The sequence below is a fragment of the Lutra lutra genome, chromosome 1 (genome assembly GCF_902655055.1).
Source record: "Lutra lutra chromosome 1, mLutLut1.2, whole genome shotgun sequence".
Classification (NCBI taxonomy): domain Eukaryota; kingdom Metazoa; phylum Chordata; class Mammalia; order Carnivora; family Mustelidae; genus Lutra; species Lutra lutra.
In genome coordinates this window covers 198850471-198874518 of record NC_062278.1, presented here as the reverse complement: position 1 = coordinate 198874518, position 24048 = coordinate 198850471, and the positions used below count along the sequence as shown (strand labels likewise).

Genomic DNA, 24048 nt, shown 5'->3' with positions numbered 1-24048 from the left:
TACTTCATATTTTAGATTAATTTTCAAAAACAAGAATGCTCTAACTCTTAAAGTTCAAACATCCAGGCATGCAATGCAGTTAAATATTTTTTTCCTTCTTAAGAAATAGTTATTTGCTTCTTAAGGCTGAACTTTGAAGATACTGTTTATCCTCTGCATGTTTAATTAAAATTCTTAAATTTAATTCAGATATTCTCATTAAACTTGTTTCTTTAGAAGATTATTTTAGCAAAGTTAATATTTTCTTTTACTAGGTGTTAATATAAACAGGGTAGTTTACTTCGAGCTTTCCTTGAGGAGACTGCAACATTGGAGTCTCACCCTGCCATCCCACCCCTGTCCTAATTCCTCCCCGCAGCAACAGAATTTGAAGAAAATTGCTGCCACATGTGCCTGACTTACAACTCACACAAGCTCCATGGATTCTGCCTGCAACTCAGCACAACCCAGGGCCACAATGAACTGCACAGCCACCTAATGGCAAAGAACTTCACCCAGAAGACTACTCTGGTTTTGCCCAAATGGTGAAAGGTCACAGAGTATCACAGCCCACCTCTTAAAAATAAGTCTGTAAAGGGGAGATGAAGGGAGAGGAGAAGGGAGTTGAGGGAAATTGGAAGGGGAGGTGAACCATGAGAGACTATGGACTCTGAAAAACAATCTGAGGGTTTTGAAGGGGCGGGGGGTGGGAGGTTGGGGGATCCAGGTGGTGGGTATTGGAGAGGGCACGGATTGCATGGAGCACTGGGTGTGGTGCAAAAACAATAAATACTGTTACACTGAAAAGAAATAAAAAATTTAAAAAATAAATAAACAATTCATTCTGTTCTAACAAAAAAAAATAAGTCTGTAATAGCAGAAACATTGGAAACAATCTAATTGATCATCTATAAGGGAATGATTGACTAAAGCATGGTCAGTGGAGTAATGGGAAGCCATGGACAGTGAGGCAGGTCTGTGCACTGACACAGAAGAAACTCTAAGAAACAGTAAATGAGAAAAGACAATGATTGTTTTCATATCCAATATGATCTCATTATGTTTGGAAATCCTACAATAACTATAAATACATACATATATATACACACATATTTGGAAGACTATACCCCTAAATGATAAGGGTTACCCCTGTGGGGGACATACTTCAGTGTGTCCAGAAAGATAGAAGTGGAATTTATTCTGTTTTCATTGTTTATTCTATATTTTTAAATTGACAATATAAATGTATTTTTACATTACTTTATAAATTAGAAATAAAAATCCATTTGTAATAAAAAGTATGTGGGATCCCTGGATAGTTTAATTGGTTAAGCATCCAACTCAGGGTCATGAGTTCAATCCCCACAAGGGGTTTTGGGCTGAGCGCGAAGTCTGCTTGAGATTCTCTGCCTCTTCCTCTCCCTCTGCCCTCCCCCTGCTCTCTCTAATAAATAAATAGAAGTTCTAGGGGTGCCTGGGTAGCAAAATTGGTTGAGGGGCTGACTCTTGGTTTTGACTCAGGTGGTACCCTCAGGGTCATGGAATCCAGCACTGCGACGGACTCTGCACTCAGCCTGGAGTCTGCTTGGGTTTCTCTCTCCCTCGGCCTTTGCACCTCACCCTGCTTCCACTGTGCTCACTCTCTCAATTAAATAAATATATCTAAAAATCAATCAATCAATCAATCAATAAAATCTTTTTAAAAAGAAAGAAATACGTGTCTTCTAACATAAATAAAGAGAAGTAATTGTACTATTTTGGCACATCAGGTTTAATGAGTAGACAACTCTGGGGTTTTCCAGGTAGAAAAAGCTCATGGGGAAGAAAGGAGGGCCAAAAAATAGTAAGCAACAGTACAGCCAGTTTTGGGGGTAATGGAAATTCCTTTCTTGATATCCAAGGAGAAGGGGTGGCTCAAGAGTGATGCCAAAACACCCACTGCTCTTGCAATTCAATCTCATCGCCGCTGCTTCTTCTACTGTTACCAACACCCTCCTTTTCTCTCCACCTTATGGTTTCTCATTGCTCTTAGGCTCGGCTGCCTCATGGCGTCTGGTAAGTTCCTTCTCTTTAGCCTTCTCTCAACATCTCTGCCACTTTATGGGCTCTGTGTCTTTTTACCTTGGGTTCAAACACCCCAAGAGAGCACAGAGCATATTTAATGAACTCATCTACCATTCCACATACCTCTCCCACCACATTTAATCCTTGGAACAGCTCTCTAGAATTCAAGGAGACAAGTGAATTGCCCATCCAGTTAGTCCAATCTCAAATCTCAGAGTTTGTCCTTAATTCCTCTCATTCTTCACCTCTGCCTCCATATCCAATTCTTACATGTCCTGACAACTATCCCTCCAAAATGGATGGCAAAACCATCCTCTTTTCTTCACCTCCACACCGTCACTGGACCCAGGCCACCATCACTCCTTACCAGGATGTGTGCAGTAGCCTCTCAGGCCATTCCCATACAGCAGCCAGGATGGTCTTTTAGGAATAAAAACCAGACAACCTACCACCTTGTTTAAATCCTGCCAGTGGCTTCCCATTGCACTGTGAACCCAATCTTATTTCTTTGCTGTGGCCAGCAAGAACTTCTTTGATTGGCCATCTCTCCAAGTTCACCTTCTTCTACTCTCCTCTCATGCATTCTACTTGGGCCTCACTGGTTTCTCTTTGTTCTGTACACACAAAGCTCACTTCTGACTGAGGGCCTGGGCACTTGTGCCGCCCTCCGTCTGGGATCACTATCTGATTTAGCATACTTACTGTTAAATGGTCATTTTCATATGTGTTTCTTTACTATCATTCCCCCCAATTTACATTTGAATGTAAGCTCCATGGTAGGCAGGGATTTTTGCCTATTATGTTCACTGCTCTGTCCCTAGTACACAGGGTAATGTCAGCTTCATAGAAGACATCAATGAATATTTGTTGAATGAATAAATGGGTAAATTTTTAGTTGACACGGCACTAGGAAGACACAGGTTTGGAACTCTAAAGCAGTCTTTTCTCTGACCCCAGAACTGATGAGCTTATCCTCTATGTTATATAGCCAAACCACCCATCCCATCCCTATTTCTCTTCCCTACACACACACACACAAGTGGGATACACCAGTCACAAATAATGACTCACTGTTCCTTATACATACAGGCTACACTTTCACCCTCTGCACTATTTCTCCTGCTTCAAATACCCTTTCTGTCACCCCTTTTTCATCACAGTAAACACTGATCTTCCTTCTGGGTCCATCTGAAAGTCCTCTCCTCATTAACACCTGTCCTGACTCCCTCCCCCACAGACACGTGAATTCCTGGTGTTTCATACTTCTGTTTCTGCCTTTATTATTGAACACATTCCAAGATATTATTTTTGGTTCTGAGTCTCTACACATGGAGACCTTAAGGACAAGGGAGTGTCCTTAATCTAACTAACTTACCCTGAGATTTCTCAGTCAATATGTATTATAGATAATTATTAAAACCCACTCTAACTATGGCCATTTTGCACACATAAAAGTTTTATAAAATAAAAAAGGCTATAAGAAGTACCAGGTAGTACCAACTTCGTAAGACTACTATAAGGATTACATCACAAATGGGTGCCACATCTGGGAAGTTTAATAAATATGATATCCTACCACTGTTTTGGTTAATAATACATAAGACTTCTTGTTAGCAAGATGTGTCAAACTGCATTAGTAACTTCATTCTACTGATTTAACCAAGTGTAAGCACCTAGGGGAAAAGCATTTTAATTATGTTTATCATCAGTATAAAGCCATTAAATGGCCAATAAAAATAAGAACTATGTGCTTTAGAATTGTTGCTAATGTGAATTATAAATTTCAGCTTAGGAAATAGTGCAATGTTCAGGATAAGACTTGGCATAATAATCTCTCTCAAGAAGATTGGCATTATAGCCAAGTACGATAAAAATGAAAATAAAGGTGGGACGCCTGGGTGGCTCAGTGGGTTAAAGCCGCTGCCTTCGGCTCAGGTCACGATCCCAGGGTCCTGGGATCGAGCCCTGCGTCAGGCTCTCTGCTCAGCAGGAAGCCTGCTTCCCTTCCTCTCTCTCTCTGCCTGCCTCTCTGCCTACTTGTGATCTCTGTCTGTAAAATAAATAAATAAAATCTTTAAAAAAAAAATGAAAATAAAGACAAAGTTACATTCACTTTCCCATAGTGGTCACTCAAAGCAACATCTTCCCAGGCTGGGAAACTTTCCCAAACCTTGTCAAGATTCTTTGATAAAACCCACACCTACAGTTGCTAAAGAGAAGGAACTAAACAAAACTAGATTTTGCAGAAGCAGGAAAACAAATAAGTTAGAATGGCTCCATCCTCAAGAAACTCATAGTCAAGTCAAAAAGCAATTCTGAAAACTCATTGGCAAGTACTATGCTAAGAGAGAGCAGAGAAAGTGATCAAGGCCACAACATTCATGAGCAGGAACAGACTTCTGCCAGCCCCTAAAGATACCTGGAGAAAGGAAGATGAGAAATTTGTCCAAAACCAAAGAGGAAGGGGGAAAAAAAAAAAAGGAAATCAGCTTGCCAGAACTTATCTATACAAGTTCTAAAACTGAAGAAAAGAAATATTTCAAATTGCCCATGCCTTAATTCTCTCTCAAATCTTCCCTAAATTAAGGAGCATTCTTTTCTTCTTTTATGTTCTCAAATTCACTCTACAATACATCGAGATATCTTGGTAACAATCTTAGCTCTATTGTATTGCACCCAACATGTGGTATCACTTTGAAACTCACTTATTTTTAATGATTTTTTTTTATTTTGTTCATTTATCTGAGAGAGAACAAGAATGAGAGGGCACCAGCAGGGAGAGGGAGAAGTGGGGTCTTGGGGCTTGATCCTGGGACCCTGGGAATAGGACCTGAGCCAAAGGCAGATCTTTAACCCACTGAGCCACACAGGCACCCCTAAAACTCACTTTCTAGAGAAAGACCGGCGAGAGCTGGTTCAGTTCTTCTAGACTGGGATTTAGATAAACTCAATTTACAAAACACACACCAGCACACTCTAACAATTCATTCCATAATAAATGTTGTTCTCCTTTTGTAGTATTTGAGAGGTTTCAAAACCAGGACAAAGAATAAAATTTATAAAGTTTTATTATCTATATTTCATTTTTGATATACTTTCTCTTTCTAAAATATGTAAGGTGAATATTTAGAATTCCTTGAACTAGATTTATGTTTTACTAATAAGAAAACACCACGATTGTAAATGAATAGAAGAATCCAAGCAGGCAAAATAAAGTCTTCTAAACTTCTAGACTGAGTGTGAAATAGAAATTAGATCTTCTGATGACTGATACCCACCAATGTGGGTAAAAGAAATGATGTCAAGCGCAAATCATGTGGCATAGTCTGTCCCTGGCAACCCAAACCATTTCCAGGGAAGTTCTGGGGGACAGACCCTGCCTAAATGGAGTGAGTCATCAGCAGGTCCCTGACATCAGCCAGCAGTACTCTCACAGCAACTGCCTGGCTGAAAAAAGATTTCCAAACCTTCCACATAAAAAAGCTCAACCAATTCAGCTCCCCTATCAGATTTCCCAATGCCTTCCTCTAGGTCTTTTACATCCAAATTACCTTTTCATAAAAACAAAGACTTAGAAAAACTAGAAAAAGTTAAAAGAAGACTTTTTCCTTCTAAAATGTGTAATTTCATTGATTCAGTAAAAGGTCTACAATCATATTCAGGGTCACCATCAAGTTTAAAATAATGTAACAGAAAAAGCATCTGTGTACATAAAGACATAATGTGCCAGGGTAGGTAGGTAGGTAGAAGACATCTTATACCATGTCGCTGGGAATGAAATTCAAAGAGCCTATGCAGGCCACTACTCATTTATTTTTATTTTGTTTTCAATGTTTTCTTACATAAATTTCAAACATATACAAAAACACAGAAAATAGCACAATGAATCTCCAGGCACCCACTTCTCACTTTACATGTATCCACTCATGGCTCCTACTCCCATTTCTTCTATGGACCCCAACCACACACGTTTCCCAGTTCCCTTATTATTTAAAATCGAATACCAGACACTGTATCATTTCATCTATAAATGATTTAGTATGTATCTTTTTAAAGATTTTATTGACTTATTTGACAGAGAGAAAGAGCACAAGCATAAGTAGGGGGAGCAGCCAGCAGAGGGAGAAGCAGGCTCCCCACTGAGCAAGAAGCCCAATGCAGGGCTCAATCCCAGGACTCTGGGGTCACAACCTGAGCTGAAGTCAGACACTTAACAGACTGAGCCACCCAGGTACTCCTTTATTATGTATTTTTCAAAAAGATAAGAACTCTACATTAAATTTTAAAAATTCCATCATCACACTTAGACAAATTCACTAGTGAGTCTTTACTATCAGTTTAACCTAAAAATTCCCCCAGCGACTCACAATTTTACCATTTTACTTATTCAAATCAAGATCCAAACAAGGTTCATACATTATGATTGGGTGATATGTCTCTTAAGTTTTTTTGATCTACAGTTTCCCTCTCCTACCTCTTTCTCTTTTTCCTGGAAAACTTTTTTGTTGTTTTAAAACAAAAACAGAGTAATCTGTCCTACAGTAGTTTCCCATGATGGAGAACTTGTCCACTGCAGCCCTTGGAGCTGTTTCCCAACTTCCTCTCTGTTCTATTTCCAGTAAAATTTGGTTTCATTTTTCTGACAAGACTCTAATTGCAATAGAGAATACTTCCATCTGGAGGCATGTACTATTTGATGTGACATCCATTAAAACTCAATTACCAGGATCCACTAATTAAACATTAGAGGATACAAAATGGTGAGAGTCTAGCATTCTTCATTTATTAGCTGGAATACTTCTACCTTGAGAATCTTCTCTTTGTCAACTCTTGACTACTCTGAGATACAATTTATATAAAAGAGTTACAATAAATGCTCATTTCTTTCCCTTTATTTGCGAGGTTCAGAAATAATGTATTGGTTCCCCAGAACCTAAAAGAGCGCTTTTTTTTTTTTTTTTTTAAAGAGTTATCATTCTGAGGGACGCCTGGGTGGCTCAGTCGTTAAGCGTCTGCCTTCGGCTCAGGTCATGATCCCAGGGTCCTAGGACTGAGCCCCTGAATCGGGCTCCCTGCTCAGGGAGAAGCCTACTTTTCCCTCTCCTGTTCCTGCTGCTTGTGCTCCCTCTCTCGCTGTGACTCTCTCTGTCAAATAAATAAACAAAATCTTAAAAAAAAAAAAAAGAGTTAACATTCTGAGTTCATGGATTTAAGCAAATCTTGTGCGTTACTAATGTTCAAATTCTTTGTCCAGTGGGCACATTTTTTTTTTTTAATTTGTTCCTGAGTCTTTTTGACATGCCCTGTCTTTGATATCTTCCTCACTTTCTGATATGACATGCTGGTCTAGGCATCACTCCCTGCCCCAGACATAGACTTTTCCATTTCTACAAAGGCTTTTCATGGGAAAACAGTAAATCTGACACTAAGAATGTTCATTGCTACCAGATTGGTCCTTGTTTCTAGGGCTTTACAGAGCCATGGCTAGAATATAAATATAAAGCACTTATCTATATAAATTTTTATGTTGTTAAAGAGGAAACACAACTTAAGACTACAGTCACCTCTTTTCTTAACTTCATCAGTCTTGCATTGTATTTTTTTTTCTCCTAAGCTCTTAATGAACAAACAGAAACACTCATTTGTTTTATCCCAGTTTTCACACACACACCTGCCTTAGAATAATAATACCCACATTACAATCAATAATATAATTACTGAAAAAGGTTTAAGATTCTTTGCATATTTTTTTGTCCTGGGCTGTATGTCTACCACTAGAGATGTACACTCAAAGTACTCTATTTTAAAGCCACTTGGAATAGATCCTCTCTGTGTGGTTATGCTGTCCCTCAGAGACATAGATAGGTTTGTTTTATTTTCCTTTTAACTTTCTAGGGATCGCCTTTTTAGATTCAATTTTGCTTTTTAATTATGTATTTACATGGCTCCAAAGTCAAATCTATAAAACAAAATATATTCAAAGTCTGGGTTCTCTCAATGTCCACTCATTCTACTATAAAACTAGTAATATTATGGCTTGTCCATCAATTTTTTTTAAATATAAGCAAATACATACATTCATATATATATTTGCATTCCCCTAATCTCTTAGGTAAACAGTAGCATACTCTATATACTTCTTACCAACTTCTTTTTTTCTTTTTTTATGTAATATGTTCTAGAGGTCACTCCATATCAGTATATAGAGATATTCTTCATCTTTTACACAGCTATAAGTAATCCATTTTGTGGATCACAATGAGTTATTCAATCAGTCCCCTCCTCGTAGTCATCTTGGTGGTTCCCAGTCTTTTGCTATTACAAATAGTGTTGCAATGAACAGTCTCTAGTATTTTGTCTTTCTACAAGTGTATCTTTGGGATCTAGAGATTCTGGGAAGAATTGAGATTGCAGTCAAAAGTAAGCATGTGTTATTTGCTAGATGTTGCCAAATTCCTCTGTAAAAGAAGATATGCCATTTTGCATTTTTTACCAGCACTGTTATTAGAAGACTATTTACTTCCACAGTATTACCAAGAGATGGAGTACATTTCAAGTCTTTGGATGTTTTTGCCATTCTAATAAGTGAAAATTATTTTTCAATGTAGATTTACTATGCACTTCTGTCATCCTGTGTCAGGTTGAGCATCATAAATTAAGCACGATTTACATTTATTTTTTCTTTGTACTATCTAGGTATCAGGTCCATGATTCTGTATGGTTGTTGGTTCTTCAGTTCTGTTTTTAAAAAACTTATTTATTGGGGATATGAATCCTTTATTTGTAGCACAGCTTCCAAATATGGAGCCCAGGTTGTTATCTGCCTTTTACCCTGTCTGATAGTTTTTGTCACACAAAAATTCTTTACTTTATGTCATCAAATTTATCAATCTTAAACATTATTGCTACCAGATATTGACTCATAGTTAGGAAAGCTTTCCCCATACCTAAGTTATAGTGCAGTTCAATCAGTGTTTTCTCCTACTACTAACACCAAAGCATCATCTGAGACTGGATACTTTCATTGCTAGTGTGATGTGATTTCTAATTCTCTCACTACACTGCCAGTGATTTAGGAGAGCAACAATAGATCCAACGAACATTTTTGGAGTTCCTATATTATGCTAGGCACTGCTCTCAGAGCTCATAATTCTCAGTTTAAAAAAAAAAAAAAAAGGTCCTTTTCCTATAAGAAGTTTATAATGTGATGAAATTTTCCTTCTATATAAATATTTGGTTAATAAAGGGATAAAATAAAGACCTAAGTGCAGCACAGTAACGAAAAACCCAGCTAGGCCACAATGTTCCTGAGGTATAAGATTATATTTTTGTGTCCTATACAACCTATATCAAGAGACTTTATCCAACAACATGACCATTAAAAATTTAAGGATTTGTAAATGAAAAAGCTCTAAGCATTAAAACAATTTCTCTTTGTAGTTCGGTATTTTCATAGACATACTCAGAGACCCTATTGTATGCCCAAGGTCTTTATGGGTTCTGTTAAGCAATCAACAATTCACTAAATTGAATCTTTCATGAATCAACCCTAGTGAATCCTTAAGGACAAAAAGAACTACAAATAATATTAAATTTTTTCAATAATCACATTATGGGTGATAATGGTGGCAATACTTATCTTATTTACTTCTGTATTCCTGGCACCTAGCCCTAAGTCTAACACATAGTAGGTACTTTATAAATAACCTACTGGTAGGTGTTGGTGATGATGCAGAGAAAAGAGGAATCCTCCTACACTGTTGGGGGGAATGCAAGCAGGTGTAGCCACTCTGGAAAACAGTATGGAGGCGCCTCAAAAAGTTGAAAATAGAGCCACCCTATGACCCAGCAATCGCACTACTGGGTATTTACCCTAAAGATACAAACACAGTGATCCGAAGGGGCACATGCACCTGAATGTTTATAGCAGCAATGTCCACAATAGCCAAACTATGGAAAGAGGCTAGATGCCCAACAGATGAATGGATAAAGAAGATGCAGTATACATATACAATGGAATACTATGCAGCCATCAAAAATGATATCTTGCCATTTGCAACAATGTGGGTGCAACTAGAGGCTATTATGCTAAGCAAAATAAGTCAATCAGAGATAGACAATTATCATATGATCTCTCTGATATGAGGAATTTGAGAAACAAGACAGAAGATCATAAAGGAAGGGAGGGAAAAATGAAACAAGATAAAACCAGAGAGGGAGACAAAGCATAAGAGACTCTTTATCTCAGGAAACAAACTGAGGGTTGCTAGAGTGGAGGGAGGTGGGAGGGATAGGGTGCCTGGGACATTGGGGAGGGTGTGTGCTATGGTGAGTGCTGTGAATTGTGTAAGACTGATAAATCACAGACCTCTACCCCTGAAACAAATAATACATTATATGTCAATGAAAAAAAAAAAAAAAAACTCCTTGGACAGAAGAAAAATAATAATAATTAAATTAAATTAAATTAAAAAAATAAAAAATAGATAACCTACTGGAGATCCAACAATGAAGGTTACCAAAATGATACTATACACCTAAATTTCATCTTAGTGTTCTGTCTCTCTCTTTTACTCATACATACATGCATGAACAGCAAGGTGCAAGTGATTAAATTTTTCCAAATTTAAATCTTTAAAATTCATGTACATTTTTCCACAAATGCACACTTTGGTTTTGGATGGGAGTGAGGATGAAGAGTTGACAAAGCCTAAGCTCTAGATCTCTGGCAGTTCTAAGCTGTTCTCCAAGTCACACCTTTCCCTTCTTCCTGTACTGCCCTCAGAAGAGCTGTCAAAGGTGGTCATCACTATGGAGAGAGCTGACACCCAGCTTTGCTGGCATGAGGTTAAGGAGTCACACTCAGTTAAAGAGAAGTTAGATCTTCTCTTTTCCTTCACATTTGGCAAGATCTTAATGACAGAACTTGGGATTTGTCCAGTTTCAAATTATTAACTGTCAAGTAGTATTTTATCATCATTCTGTTATAATCATAAGGATTTAAGAAATCACTATATTTGAAAATAAGAAAACAAAATACAGGGGAACCTGGGTGGCTCAGTGGGTTATGCCTCTGCCTTGGGTTCAGGTCATGATCTCAGGGTCCTGGATCAAGCCCTGCATCGGCCTCTCTGCTCGGCTGGGAGCCTGCTTCCCCCTCCTGCCTGCCTCTCTGCCTACTTGTGATCTCTTTATCTCTGTCAAATAAATAAATTTTAAAAAATTAAAAAATAAAAAAAGAAAGATAGCAAAATACAAAATAATTGCAGGAAAATAAATTTCATACATTTCAAAACAGAAATGCTTACAATAAAAATGAACTTCTAGGGCTAAAGTGATCCTCAACTACACAACTTTTTACTTCAAGTTGTATTCTCTCTTTTTTAATAAAACAAGAGAGGGAAAGTATGTGTCTGTATGGAATAAATATCTGTATTTCATTTAAAAAGAATAAAGTTCATATGAAAATGGGTAAAAGATTCTTGCAGAAGCCCTGAAATTTAACTTCACTCTTTACATTTTGGTTTGATATGTAAATATACACATAAAGAAACCTAACCACAGCAAATATTAGCCTTTTTCAGAGGAATAGAGGTAAGTGTTACAAACGTGGGTCCAGTGTCAAGAGAACATAATCATAATGTAAACTGGTTATTTCTAAATGGTGCCCCCAAAAGGAAGAAAATGAATGGAAGTACTTAATAAATTCTGTTTTCCATAAAATTCATACCAAAAAAAAAAAAAAAAGAGAGAGAGAGAGAGAGAGAGAAAGAATGTGAGCTTGGAGGTCAGTGAGAGTTTTGTTGAATTTCCCTCCTCCTAAATTCTGTCATCTCCTTTTTAAAGCGGCAAGTCAGCTTCCCACAGACATGACAGAAATACGTTATTTTTTTTCCTACAAACTATTTACCAGTAAGTAACACTTACCAGAGGACATGTACCTTCCCATAGATGATTATTTAATTGGATATTGTTTCTTCCAGTTGCAGCTTAATATAGTATAGACAATGGCTTTTTTAAACAAAAATATAACCAAACAAAAGTAATAATGATCTTCTTTTTTTGTTTCAAAGAATATAAAGGGCTCTGACTCCGCATCTCTACATTCCAAAGTAACAGACGCAGATTATAAAGGGATCTAATGTAGACATTAAAGTGATTCAGTTATCTTAATTGCATGCTTAGCCACACAGGTCAAATAACATCCCAATGAACTCAAAAAGAAGAGCCAAATTCTTTTGTTTCACTAGAAAAATAAGTTGCTCAAAATAAGTTGACAATGGGCTAAGGACTGGAAAGTTTTTGATTAAAAAGGAATTTTTGTTGGAACACATAATGAGATTTGAGTTGCAGTAACAATATAAAATTGAAAGCAGAATTACATAAAAAATGAGTACTGTAAAATATCATTATTTTAGTACAATGGAAAATAAGGTGTTTGTGGTTTTCCTCTATAAATTCTGTGTTGTCTGCTCAAATGCATCCCTCCTTGGCCATCCTCTCAATAGCCATTCTGATTTCAGAGCCTTCTGCATCAACATTCATTTGTGGCAGGGGGAACCCACACAATCAGCATCTCCTAGGCTCTACTTTTTCCCTCTGTTTTATTGGCTTTTCAGGACTGATTCATGCCCACGCATCACATTGGTGTTCAGTTACAAGGCAGACAGTGAATTTTCCTAATCCATTTAGCGTGCTGACAGAGCCATGTTCACAATTTATAGAATTTCCTTTTAGACATCTACCTATTTCACAGTTCATTAAGATTCAAACTGAACACCTGTGTTTATGAAGTCAAAAGCAATTTTATACTAACAAGGTGTTAAATAAGGCATTCTCTGAAAGCCTGAACAACAGTAACAACAACCGAAGTACTAGACTCTTGACCTATGGAATGAAATAATGTCTGTGGCTACCTGCATCATCCTTTAATAGGCCAGAATTTGCTATGGAACTGCAGCCAACAGCCATAACACATTTTAATTCCTCCACCACAGGTCTTTTATGTTTTACCTTAAGAAAGCAAGAGTATGAGGCTGCCTTGTACATTTCACCCGGATATCTAAAATCTGCAAAACAGCTCAAAATCATAGGAAGTAAAATGTGGCCCCTTTCAACAATGTCTTGATACAAGCTAGATACAAGGACATTTTCAGCATTCTGGGGCCCACAAAGCCTGACCTTGGTTCATTTTTACATAACCCCAAAGTTTTCACATCATTAATAAAGAGAGAATCAAAACAAAGCCCACAGACATTAGGGGAGGGAAAAGTGTGTAGTTTGGCACTGCCATCATAAATACCCTCAAAATGAAAAGGGAAAAAAATAAAATGCATGTAACAGAGGTGGTGACCCCTATAATGACTGTGGTTCCCAAACAGCTTTTTTTCTACTGGTAATAAACCATTTTGCAGACCTCCCAATTGTGGCCACCATGATAGTTACAGCTTTGCAGGTTTATGTCTTTTTCTTGCAGTTAAGAGTGTTATCAATAAAAATTTCAAATGATGCCTTTCCCACTCAAATAAAAACATTTTAAAATGTGAAGCCAACAACAGGATTAGAATGGAAAAATACAAGTGACACCAGAATTTTCTTTTGTATATTTTTTTCACCAAATCCCTTAATTTATTAATTCTAAAGACATTCCTCACAAGTCTTGAAAGTGAAACAATACACCCTAATGCAGCACTGGGGTAATTTGACAGTCCTAAAAATTGGTTTTTATCATATACTAATTACTTTTTCAAAGAAACATCTCACTTTAAATGCCATGATGATGACGTTCACTTAACAAAAGTCTATGTCAAAAAGGTTATTTCAAATACCCTTTGAAGCCTGGACAGAAGCGATTAAAAAGGACTTCACTGTTTGCCAGTCAACCGCGACAGGAGGCAGAAGGAAAACTGAAATTACTGGTTAAAAGTAAAGGAGTACTGGGTAATGGGCACTTGAGGGAATGAGCCCTGGATATTATATGCAACTGAGGAATCACTAAATTCTACCTCTGAAACTAATAATATACTATATGTTAATTAAATTGAATTTAAATTTTAAAAAGGTAAAAAAAAAAAATAAAGGAGGACTGCTTGTAAATCCCACCTTATATATTGTGGCAATTATTATTTCTACACACTTAAAAAAAAACTCCTTTGCCCAAAACATGTGAGTTCAGAAGAAAGAGTGGTTCCTTAAGTATCTGGAAAAGTTTGCAAAACCCTGTATGAATGCATGTAGTCCCAAGGTCCCTGGAGGCCACAAAGCATCCCCAATTCCTGTCACAGTGACCTGTATAATCAAGAGTCTGGGCTCATCATGAAAATGAGAGAGGGCCCACCGCAGTGCAGAAAACCAAGAAACAAGGAGTCGTAAATTGTGTTCTTTTCTCCATGTAACAACAACATTTTCATTGTCAAAAGCTTGATTTTTACGATCCACCTTGAAACTGACAGCCCAAGTCTGCTTTCTGGTTGTGTTATCACACTGAAACATCCATGACTCACTCACAAAAATATGCCACCACAGAACCCAGAAAACATCTCCTCTTACTCCACCAGCAGCTCCTTACTGAGGAAACAATCTCCCTGAAGAAGTGATCAACACCCCTTCTGTTAAAATGCATTTAATTTTTTACCTTACAATTGTACACAACATATGTATATCACAGACAATTTAAATATCATCTGAGTTTCCAACACAAAGGGAAACACAGCAAAGGTACAGTTGTCCATTCTTTTACTTTATTTTTTTAACAAAGTATGCATGCATGCATAAGTATAGGTATGTACATATAATCATAAACACCTTTAAAGAAATAAAAAGTAAATATATAATAAATTCTTCTTAATATACAAGAATTCTAGACTTCATGAAAAATGGTCCCGGCCCAGAGTTTGGGCAATATCCTTCATTATTATGGCCAGTATGTAATGGTTATTATAGCTATAGTAATACTAAGAGGATTTTTTTTTTTTTAAGATTTTTTATTTGTTTATTTGACAGACAGAAATCACAAGTAGGCAGAGAGGTAGGCAGAGAGAGAGGAGGGGGGGAAGCAAGTTCCCTGGCGAGCAGAGAGCCCGATGTGGGGCTCGATCCCAGGACCCTGGGATCATGACCTGAGCCGAAGGCAGAGGCTTTAACCCACTGAGCCACCCAGGTGCCCCAATACTGGGAGGATTTAAGTCACAGAATTATTCGTTCTTAACTCTTCATAGCCAATACAGGGTTTTACCCATTAAGCATTGAACAGCAGTGAACTCAGCTGTTAAAACAGGATGATAGGGGTGCCTGGGTGGCTCAGTGGGTTAAAGCCTCTGCCTTTGGCTCAGATCATGATCCCAGGGTCCTGGGATAGAGCCCCGCAGCGGACTCTCTGCTCAGCGGGGAGCCTGCTTCCTCCTCTCTCTCTGCCTGCCTCTCTGCGTATTGTGATCTCTGTCTGTCAAATAGATAGATAAAAATCTTAAAAAAAAAAAAAAGACAGCATTATAAAACTTGCTGTGAAGATTAAATGAGACAATGTATGACAGCTCCTTGACACAAAGAAAACACTTATTCCACAGGGGCCCTATGGAAAGCACTAGATTTCTGTTAAGAGCTCAGGTTTTGCAATTCAAGCCCCTGTCACTCGCCGCTGTATGACCTTAAACAAGTTCTGAGGCTCTATCTCCTCATCTTGAAAATGGGGTTAATAATACCAGCCTCGCAAGTTGTGAGTCAAGTTTAAGATAAAGTATCACATGGGAAACATTAAGCTGTATCTCCTGAAACTCAGTATAGCAGCCACAAGACACTCAGTAGCCATTTGAGCAATAGAATTAAATTAAGAAGTCTAAGACCAATAGCTCATGAGATTATGGGTCCCACCTTGTTCAGAACCTTGCACATGATAGATACTCAATAAAATATTATCAAATGACACCTCATTCATCTAGACAAGTCTAGGGAAGTGTCTAAAGTACAGCAGATCGAAGCATTTCTAAGTAAATGCAGTAACTCCTGAAAAAATCCAGCAGAGTGTCTGTAACCCCATAAATACCATTCCCTTTCTCAAGAAAAGCCAAGTTGCCTGAGTGTGGATTCAAAAAGGATAAGCTTTAGTCAAAACATAAAATCTTAACATTATCAAAGTAATCACCTTGGCAACATTAGCCTTCAATTATATGAGATATAAATGGGACATTTCATACAGCTTACATGCTTTATCTCCAAAGGAGCTAAACATGTATTTCCTTCTATCTTCTTTCCTTCCTTTCCTTATCTGCTTTAAACAATAGAAGGAAAATAAAATCCAATTAAGATTTTGTGTGGAATTATTATCAACCAGTGATAACGAAATCACTGAGCATTCATGGTACTATAAATCAGTTAGTTATCTATCATATATCCATATGCCCAATGAAGTGTTGGCTGGATAAGGGCAGGCATCATATCCAGCAATAGTAATCATTCAAAAATTATGTGTTGAATGAAAAAAATGCATGGAATCTACAGAGCAGGAATCTTTAATTCTTGGAAATTCTTGGAAATGCTTCAGGGCATCTCTAAACTGCCTAAAATTATATACATGATTGCAAGTGAATATAAATGTATGTATGCCAAGGTAAATTTTTCTAGTAAGTGAGCCTATAGACATGAAGTTCTCTTCCATACTGATTACATTTTTTTTTTTAACACGAGCTTATTTGATTTTTTTTTTTTTTTCTTGACAGAGAGATCACAAGCAGGCAGAGAGGCAGGCAGAGAGAGAGGAGGAAGCAGGCTCCCCGAGAGAGCAGAGAGCCCGATGCGGGGCTCGATCCCAGGACCCTGAGATCATGACCTGAGCCGAAGGCAGCGGCTTAACCCACTGAGCCACCCAGGCGCCCCGTATACTGATTACATTTTAAAAACAAAAGCAAGGGATGCTTGGGTGCCTGAGTCAGTTAAATCTCCAACTTCTGATTTGGGGTACGTCATAATCTCAGGGTCATGAGATCAAGCTCTGTATCAGCTTTACAGTCAGTGGGGAGTCTACTTGAGATTCTTTCCCTCTGCTCTTCCCCCTCTCCCTGCTCTCTCATTCTCTCTATCTCAAATAAACAAATCTTTAAAAAACAAAAACAAAAAGGTTATGGACCTTTGCTATGGAGATGTGACTAACCTAACCTACGTTTGCTGCTCCTTGCCTTTATGAACACAAACCCCTACATATTTGTTAGTAAGTTCTCAAGTGTTTATTTTTAAACAAGTAGAACTCCTCCCTGATCTATTTGGAACAGAAATGAGTATAAGAGCAAGCATTATATGCCACTGTCATATAACACATCTTCCAGAAAACATGCAAAAGTGTTGTCATGCCCGGCAGTTTGGGAATCATGCTGGGCTGGGGAAAAGTGGACCTGCCAGAAAACTGAAGGAAGTCTCTTAATTTGGGGACACAACAAAATAGATGACACTTTCATATTTTCTTCATTTCTCTGTATCATTCTAAGACACAAAAATGTAACTCAATTTAAAAAAAAAAGTCTTGGGCGCCTGGGTGGCTCAGTGGGTTAAGCCGCTGCCTTCAGCTCAGGTCATGATCTCAGGGTCCTGGGATCAAGTCCCGCATCGGGCTCTCTGCTCAGCGGGGAACCTGCTTCCCTCTCTCTCTCTCTCTGCCTGCCTCTCTGTCTACTTGTGATCTCTCTCTGTCAAATAAATAAATAAATAAATAACTTAAAAAAAAAAAATAAAAGTCTTGGCCTGATAAATGCAGACACACAAATTCAAGAGACCCACAGAGGCAAAACACACAGAATGCATGTTAAGAAAAGAAGTAACATAGAGGATTCCCTAAACATCCTGATATACAATAGTAATAATAATAACAGCAGCAATGATGATAGCGCAATTTACAACTCGAACCCCTGCACCCCCCCTGCAGTCAAAGCACTTTTCAGACAGATGCGTCAGGTTGGCACAGTGACTGACATTTCATACATCAAGACATGACGACTCAGACAGGTTTAAGTTTTATTCATGTTGCAGTTATATAATGGGGAAGCAAAGGCATGTCCATACATCTCTCACTTCTAAATGCTGTGTTCTTCATTCATTTTATTTAAGATCATAGAATAATAGCTAGGCCTTTCTTCTTCCTAATTTCTGAATATGTTGATAATTATTCATTGAAATCTAGAAAAATCAAGGTGCTAAAAAAGCCAATTCATGATTATCGCTGCTGCCACTGAATTAATGTGTTGGCAGATGGGGCTAAGTTGGTACACAGAAAACATCAAGGGAAGTAGCAAAATAAGAAACTTGGCCTTGGGGTCCTTTGAAGCTATTTTAAAAAGTAAAATGTTATGTTAAGAGCTATGTGGTGTATCTCTGTGTATGTGTAATTATTATTCCATTGATTTATTGCACACATGTCAAAAAGCGTCTGGGCATTTGTACAAGTTAAAACAAACCAACCCAGGAGCCAAGCCACATAGCCACAAACCCAGACAAATTGCCTTCCACTCCTCATCCTACCCTTCATCCTACTACCTCCTAAACCCAAATACCCTGGTAGCAAACGGCTTCCTTGCAGTGATGAACCTTTAAGCCAGAGGTATCTGTCCTTTATACCATATTCTAAGAGTAGCCAAACCCAGTTGATGGTACAAATTTTCCAAATAAGCCAACATGCTCTTCCCATTCTAGGGAGAGCCCTCTCCTGTTTTAACAAGAGCTTACAGGAATGACTCAGGAATCTAACTGGAAGGAACGATCAGGTATAACCCCCTCCAAGAATGAGCACCATATCTTTCATATGAGTGTAAACTCAGGTCTTTCATTATAGGGCACAACAAAACATAAAATATCTCACTCACTGACTCACTAATCTACCACATGTTAGGTAGGGAGATTCTTACTTCTGTCTGTTTCTCCAAGAAGCAGGAAAATTTCTTTAATGTACTTTACTCTGCTGTCAAAAATCCTTTGCTTATAATCCAACAATTAGAGCTAATTTCAACCTCAACTGCTTCCCCTAAGAGATGGAGATCATTAGATAACATTCTCCATTTCGATTTACAAAGATTTTAAAAGAAAAAGGGCAAAAGAAATTTCCTTGGATGTTTCCAGTTAATAAAATCATTAATCTCACACTCCCAACTTCAAAGCAGGAAACTAGAAAAAAACCTCACTTTCTCTGCACACAGAGAATAATTTTTTCTACTTCAAAGCACCATCTCTTTATTGGGTCATTTTAATTATTGAACATGGGATGGAAGCTAGTCACATAATGCTACCACTGTCTTTTTCATGAAAAATGTATAGGTCTGATTTAGACTACATTAACTTGAGAAGAGTAAGATACAGGGGAGAGTATAAGGAAAGGGAAAGAGGCCAGGGGATACAGCACTCATCAGTATAAGGTAATGAGAGGAAGGTAGTAAGACTTTTTGAGCTGACTTTTCTTTCTTTTCTGCTGGAAAGGAACCATCAAGAAGCCTGATTCCCAGTTCAAGTAATACCACAACAGATTGCCTTGCTTCTCAAATTTCCTTCTACCTAATACACAGCAGCAGAATTACACAGCATTATTAGTAATGCTAGTGTCATTGCCAACCCAAGACAACCATGTGTTGTGAATAATCACTGTGAAAACAAATTGACCCTTGTTCTACAACAGGGGTCAGCAAACTATCTGGTTCTCTTCAGACTACAACTGGTAGGAAAAGGACATTTCAATTCCCACTCAACCCTCTTCCCACAAAATCACAATCCTATGGCTTGGCAAACTTTCTCTGTAATGGGCCAGAGAGTAAATATTTTCAACTTTAAGGACCAGATGGCCTCTGTCGCTATTAAATTCTGCTGTTGATGCCCCAAAAGAGCCAAAGACAACACACAGATGACAGGGTGTGGTTGTGTTCTAATAAACCTTTATTTATAAAGAAATGCAGTAAGTGGGCTTTGTCCTATAAGCCATAGTTTTTAACCCCTATTTAGATAAGTGCCAGATAGCAGAAATGTTCTATGGCTTACTTTCTCATACACTAGTCACTAGCCACATGTAACTATCAAATACTTCAAATATGGCTAGTGTTTCTAAGAAACTACATTTTAAATTTTACATAATTTTAGTTAAGTTTGATTGGCCACCTGTGGCTAGTGGCTACAGTATTGGCACAGTTCTGGACTAGATACACTGTAGCCTCTTCAAGAGAGACACAAGCTGTCTTCCAATTTATGGCAGAGCTCAATTTTTTTTTTCTTTTAAAGATTTTATTTATTTATTTGACAGACAGAGATCACAAGTAGGCAGAGAGGCAGGCAGAGAGAGAGGGAGGGAAGCAGGCTCCCCGCTGAGCAGAGATCCCGAGCAAGGGCTCAATTCCAGGACCCCGAGATCATGACCTGAGTCGAATGCAGAGGCTTAACCCACTGAGCCATCCAGGCGCCCCCAGAGCTCAAATTTTGACCATGCAAAATAAAATATCCATGCTTCCAATTTCCCAATGAAACCACACAGAACTGAAAATGATGTTTTTTAAATGTGAAATATCTACATCACTGAGGTCAAAGTGACCATTTGGGTTTGCAGTGATCAAACAACTGCCTACGAGCCAGTGTCAAGTGCACAGGGGCTGAGTCACAAACATGCCAAGACCCATCCAATCTGGAGGTTGTCTCCTTTCGCCTCAGGACACTCTGCTGCACCTGGACTGAGGGCATAGGCCTACTCAATGGCCCCCTTAACTCCAAGGAAAATTTAAATCTCCCCACAGACCCAAAAACATATACAAAGGCATGGCTTAAAGAGCACAAGAGAGAACGTGCAACTCAATTACACTGCCTTCTCTCACAGAAACCCACAAAACATACTACCTTAACCCCCCAAATCAGGGAGATTCACCACATTCTTTGCTATTGTCCACATGCAATAATTTATTTTCTGGCAACTGTCTTACTTACATAACTAGCTTGTGTTTTGTTTTTCTTAGCACACCCAAAGATATAATCCAATGAAGAGAAGCAAGGAAATAGGAGAGTAACATGTATTTGGTTTTCTTCTAAGTATGAATAAGAAGTAACAAACCAACATTTCTTTTAAGAAACTCACACAAATATCAACTTTCTTCAATGGGTAAAAGAATCTTGAAAATTGAGGATACTCTTTAGGAAGTAAAAAACCCCTAGAATCACAGAGAGGGACCTATACAGATACACAGCAAGTAAGGCAGAGGACATTGCAACTTTTTTATGATTTTGAAAATACCATTATAGATCCAACCATTTATTTATGGTTCCCAAATCCAAAAAACTCTGAAAAATGAAAAAAAAAAATTCCAGTGTAAAACAAACTCTTTGGGGTGGCACAACCTGACATGAACTAATAGGATGCTACTTACACAGTTTTTACTTACCCTACTTTAGTGTGAGCAATTTTTTTTTTCTGCAGAAATAGTCATTTGTTTGTTATAGGGTGTTGCTATATCCCCACTGTGAGTGTTATGTGATCTGTGGTATGGGTCTTACCTTTCCAAAATCCCTGGAACATCTGATATCCAAAACACATCTGGCCCCAAGGGTTTGGATAAGGGATCTTCTAAAGAAAGCTGTCCAGGTAGGATATTTTCTATCAACTCAACGTCTGCTGCCTGGAATCCTGAAACAGTGGCTTACCTCGGTCTGAAGGATGGCAGCCCTCTGTTCTTTGGCAGTAAGCGACTCTTTAAGCACTTCAATGTGTTGCTTGCAATCTGAATTTTGATTGCTAAGGGTTTCAAGCTTTGTTTGTAAGGCAAGAAGTTCTGACTCCTTCTTTGAAAGCTCCTGCTTCAGCTGATCAATCTGTAAAACAACAATATTGCAAGAAATTAGAAGCCACAGTTCCTACTCTTTACATTTGTGAGCTGCTGATTTCTCTTAATTTTCAATAGCTAATGATCATTAATCCAACAAGGCAAACCAACAAGCTTGCCTGAAAAGATGGCCTTGGAAGTTCTTATGGGTCTGCAGAGGCTCTATAAAGGTAGTCAAGAGTATAAAAAAACAGAAAAGTAAGGTCAGCAAACTGCCTTCCACCTTCCATCCCACTGAGGACCAAGAGTCACAGTGGAATGAAGGCTTCCTAGCCAAATCCACTCCTCATCCACGAAGCAATATAAATTATTCACCAAAATCCTCAGAAGGGTCAGCAGGTTGCTAATAAAGGTAATGAACCCAAGACATACCCTGGTCCTTTTCTGCTACTCGACAGTGGAAATGATCATTCAAAGCAATCATTTGGCAAAAAAAGAAATCCTCACTCCCCCCTCCAAAAAAGTAAGTATTAAAGGTTTTTTGTTTATATTAAATACTGAAAAGACACAAAAGAACATAAAATTATAGAAAGTATAAGGAAAAATAATATGAGAAACATTCATCATTCAAATCACCAAAAAAGATCATTAGAATTATCTACATCCCAACCCATTTCTATCTCCTTCTCTCTTAATGCAGAAATAATTACCACCCTAAATTGTGTGTTTGTCATTTATTTGCTTGTTTTTACATATGTTTTTTGACTTTAAACTTCATTTGTTCTGTATATTTTTTTAGTACCTAGCTTTTTTCTACTCAATCTTATGTCCTAAAGATTAAATCATGTTATTGTACATACAATTTGCTCATTTTCCCTGAAGTACAGAATTCTATTTTAAGACTGCACCACAATTTGTTTGCCCATTCTGCTGTTAATAGACATTTTGGTTGGTTTCCAGGTTTTTTGCTAGAACAAAAAATGCTATTCTGAATATTCTTATATATATATCACCTGGTACACATAGCAAAATGATCTAGGAGTTAAATTGCTGGACTACATAGTATGCACATCTTTAACCTTACTAGATAACACCAAAATGTTTACCAATGCTGTTATACTCATATTCAGGGTCACAAGGAGTGTGTAAGTGTGCCAATCACTCCGCATTGTTGTCAACATCTTGCGTCACCAGACTTGTACATTTTTACCAGCCTGATAGTTGTGGTTGATGATCTCCAAAGATGACTGTCACCAAGTTCTTCCTGCTTGTACACACATGGGGTACTCACAACGAAAGGTGGAGTCTGTTTACTCTCCCCTTGAACTTGGGCTAAACTGTGGCTTGCTTCAACCAGTAAATGCAGCCAAAATGTTAGTTCTGGTCCTTGTCTGTAGGAGGACAGGCACATTTAGTCTCATCCAGCTGGAAGCCGGCCACCATGTTAGAAATCCAGCCACCCTCTGACCATGATGCTCTGAAGGCCATACCAGCCACATGGACAGGCCATGCAGAAAGACAGAGAGGCCTAGAAGAAACTGTGGCTCATTTTCACCTTGTTTCTGGTCTTGAAGGCAAGAATTTCAGTGTTTCATCATTAAGTTTGATGTTTGCTTTAGCTTTTTATAGGCACTCTTAAGTTACAGAAAGTTCCCTTTTATTACAACTTTGCCAAGAGTTGTTTTTTTTTTTAATCATTAAGGAATGCTTAATATTAATTAACATTTTTTCTGCTTCTCATGATTTATCACATTTTTCACCTTTAATATGTTATTGAAATGAATTACATTAATGAATTTTTAAAATACTCAGCTCTCCTTGCACAACTATGAAAAACCCTACTTGGTCATGATGTATTATATTTTTATATGTTACTGGATTCAGCTTACTAATATTTTGTAAGAATCTTTCATCTATGTTTATGGATGAGACTGGTTTATAATTTTCCCATTTTGTGCTGTCTTCATCAGGTTTTAGTACCAAGTTTGCCTTCTAAATGGAGTGCTCACTCTTTTAATGTGTTCCGAAATGGTTTGTGTAAAACTGAAATTTTCTTACTGTTAACTTTCATTTACAAATCACCAGTAAAGCTGGCATTTTCTTTCTCCAAAGAGTGTTACTTACTTCATCTATTTAAAGGTTATAGAAATATTTGTGTTTCTAATTATTTGAGTCAATTTTGATAAGTTTTTTTCTCCTAAGAATTTTTCATTTTATCTAAAAATTCACCTTTTCTTAGCAG

General features: G+C 37.8%; 1 protein-coding gene across 1 annotated transcript in view; it reads right to left on the bottom strand.

The window, feature by feature from the left end:
* Positions 1–24048, bottom strand: part of ERC2 (ELKS/RAB6-interacting/CAST family member 2) — a 937761-nt gene that overhangs the window by 590755 nt on the left and 322958 nt on the right. The window contains exon 8 of the mRNA XM_047691669.1: positions 21688–21855. Within this exon, the coding sequence (XP_047547625.1) occupies positions 21688–21855 (168 nt within the window). The remainder of the gene's footprint in view (positions 1–21687; positions 21856–24048) is intronic.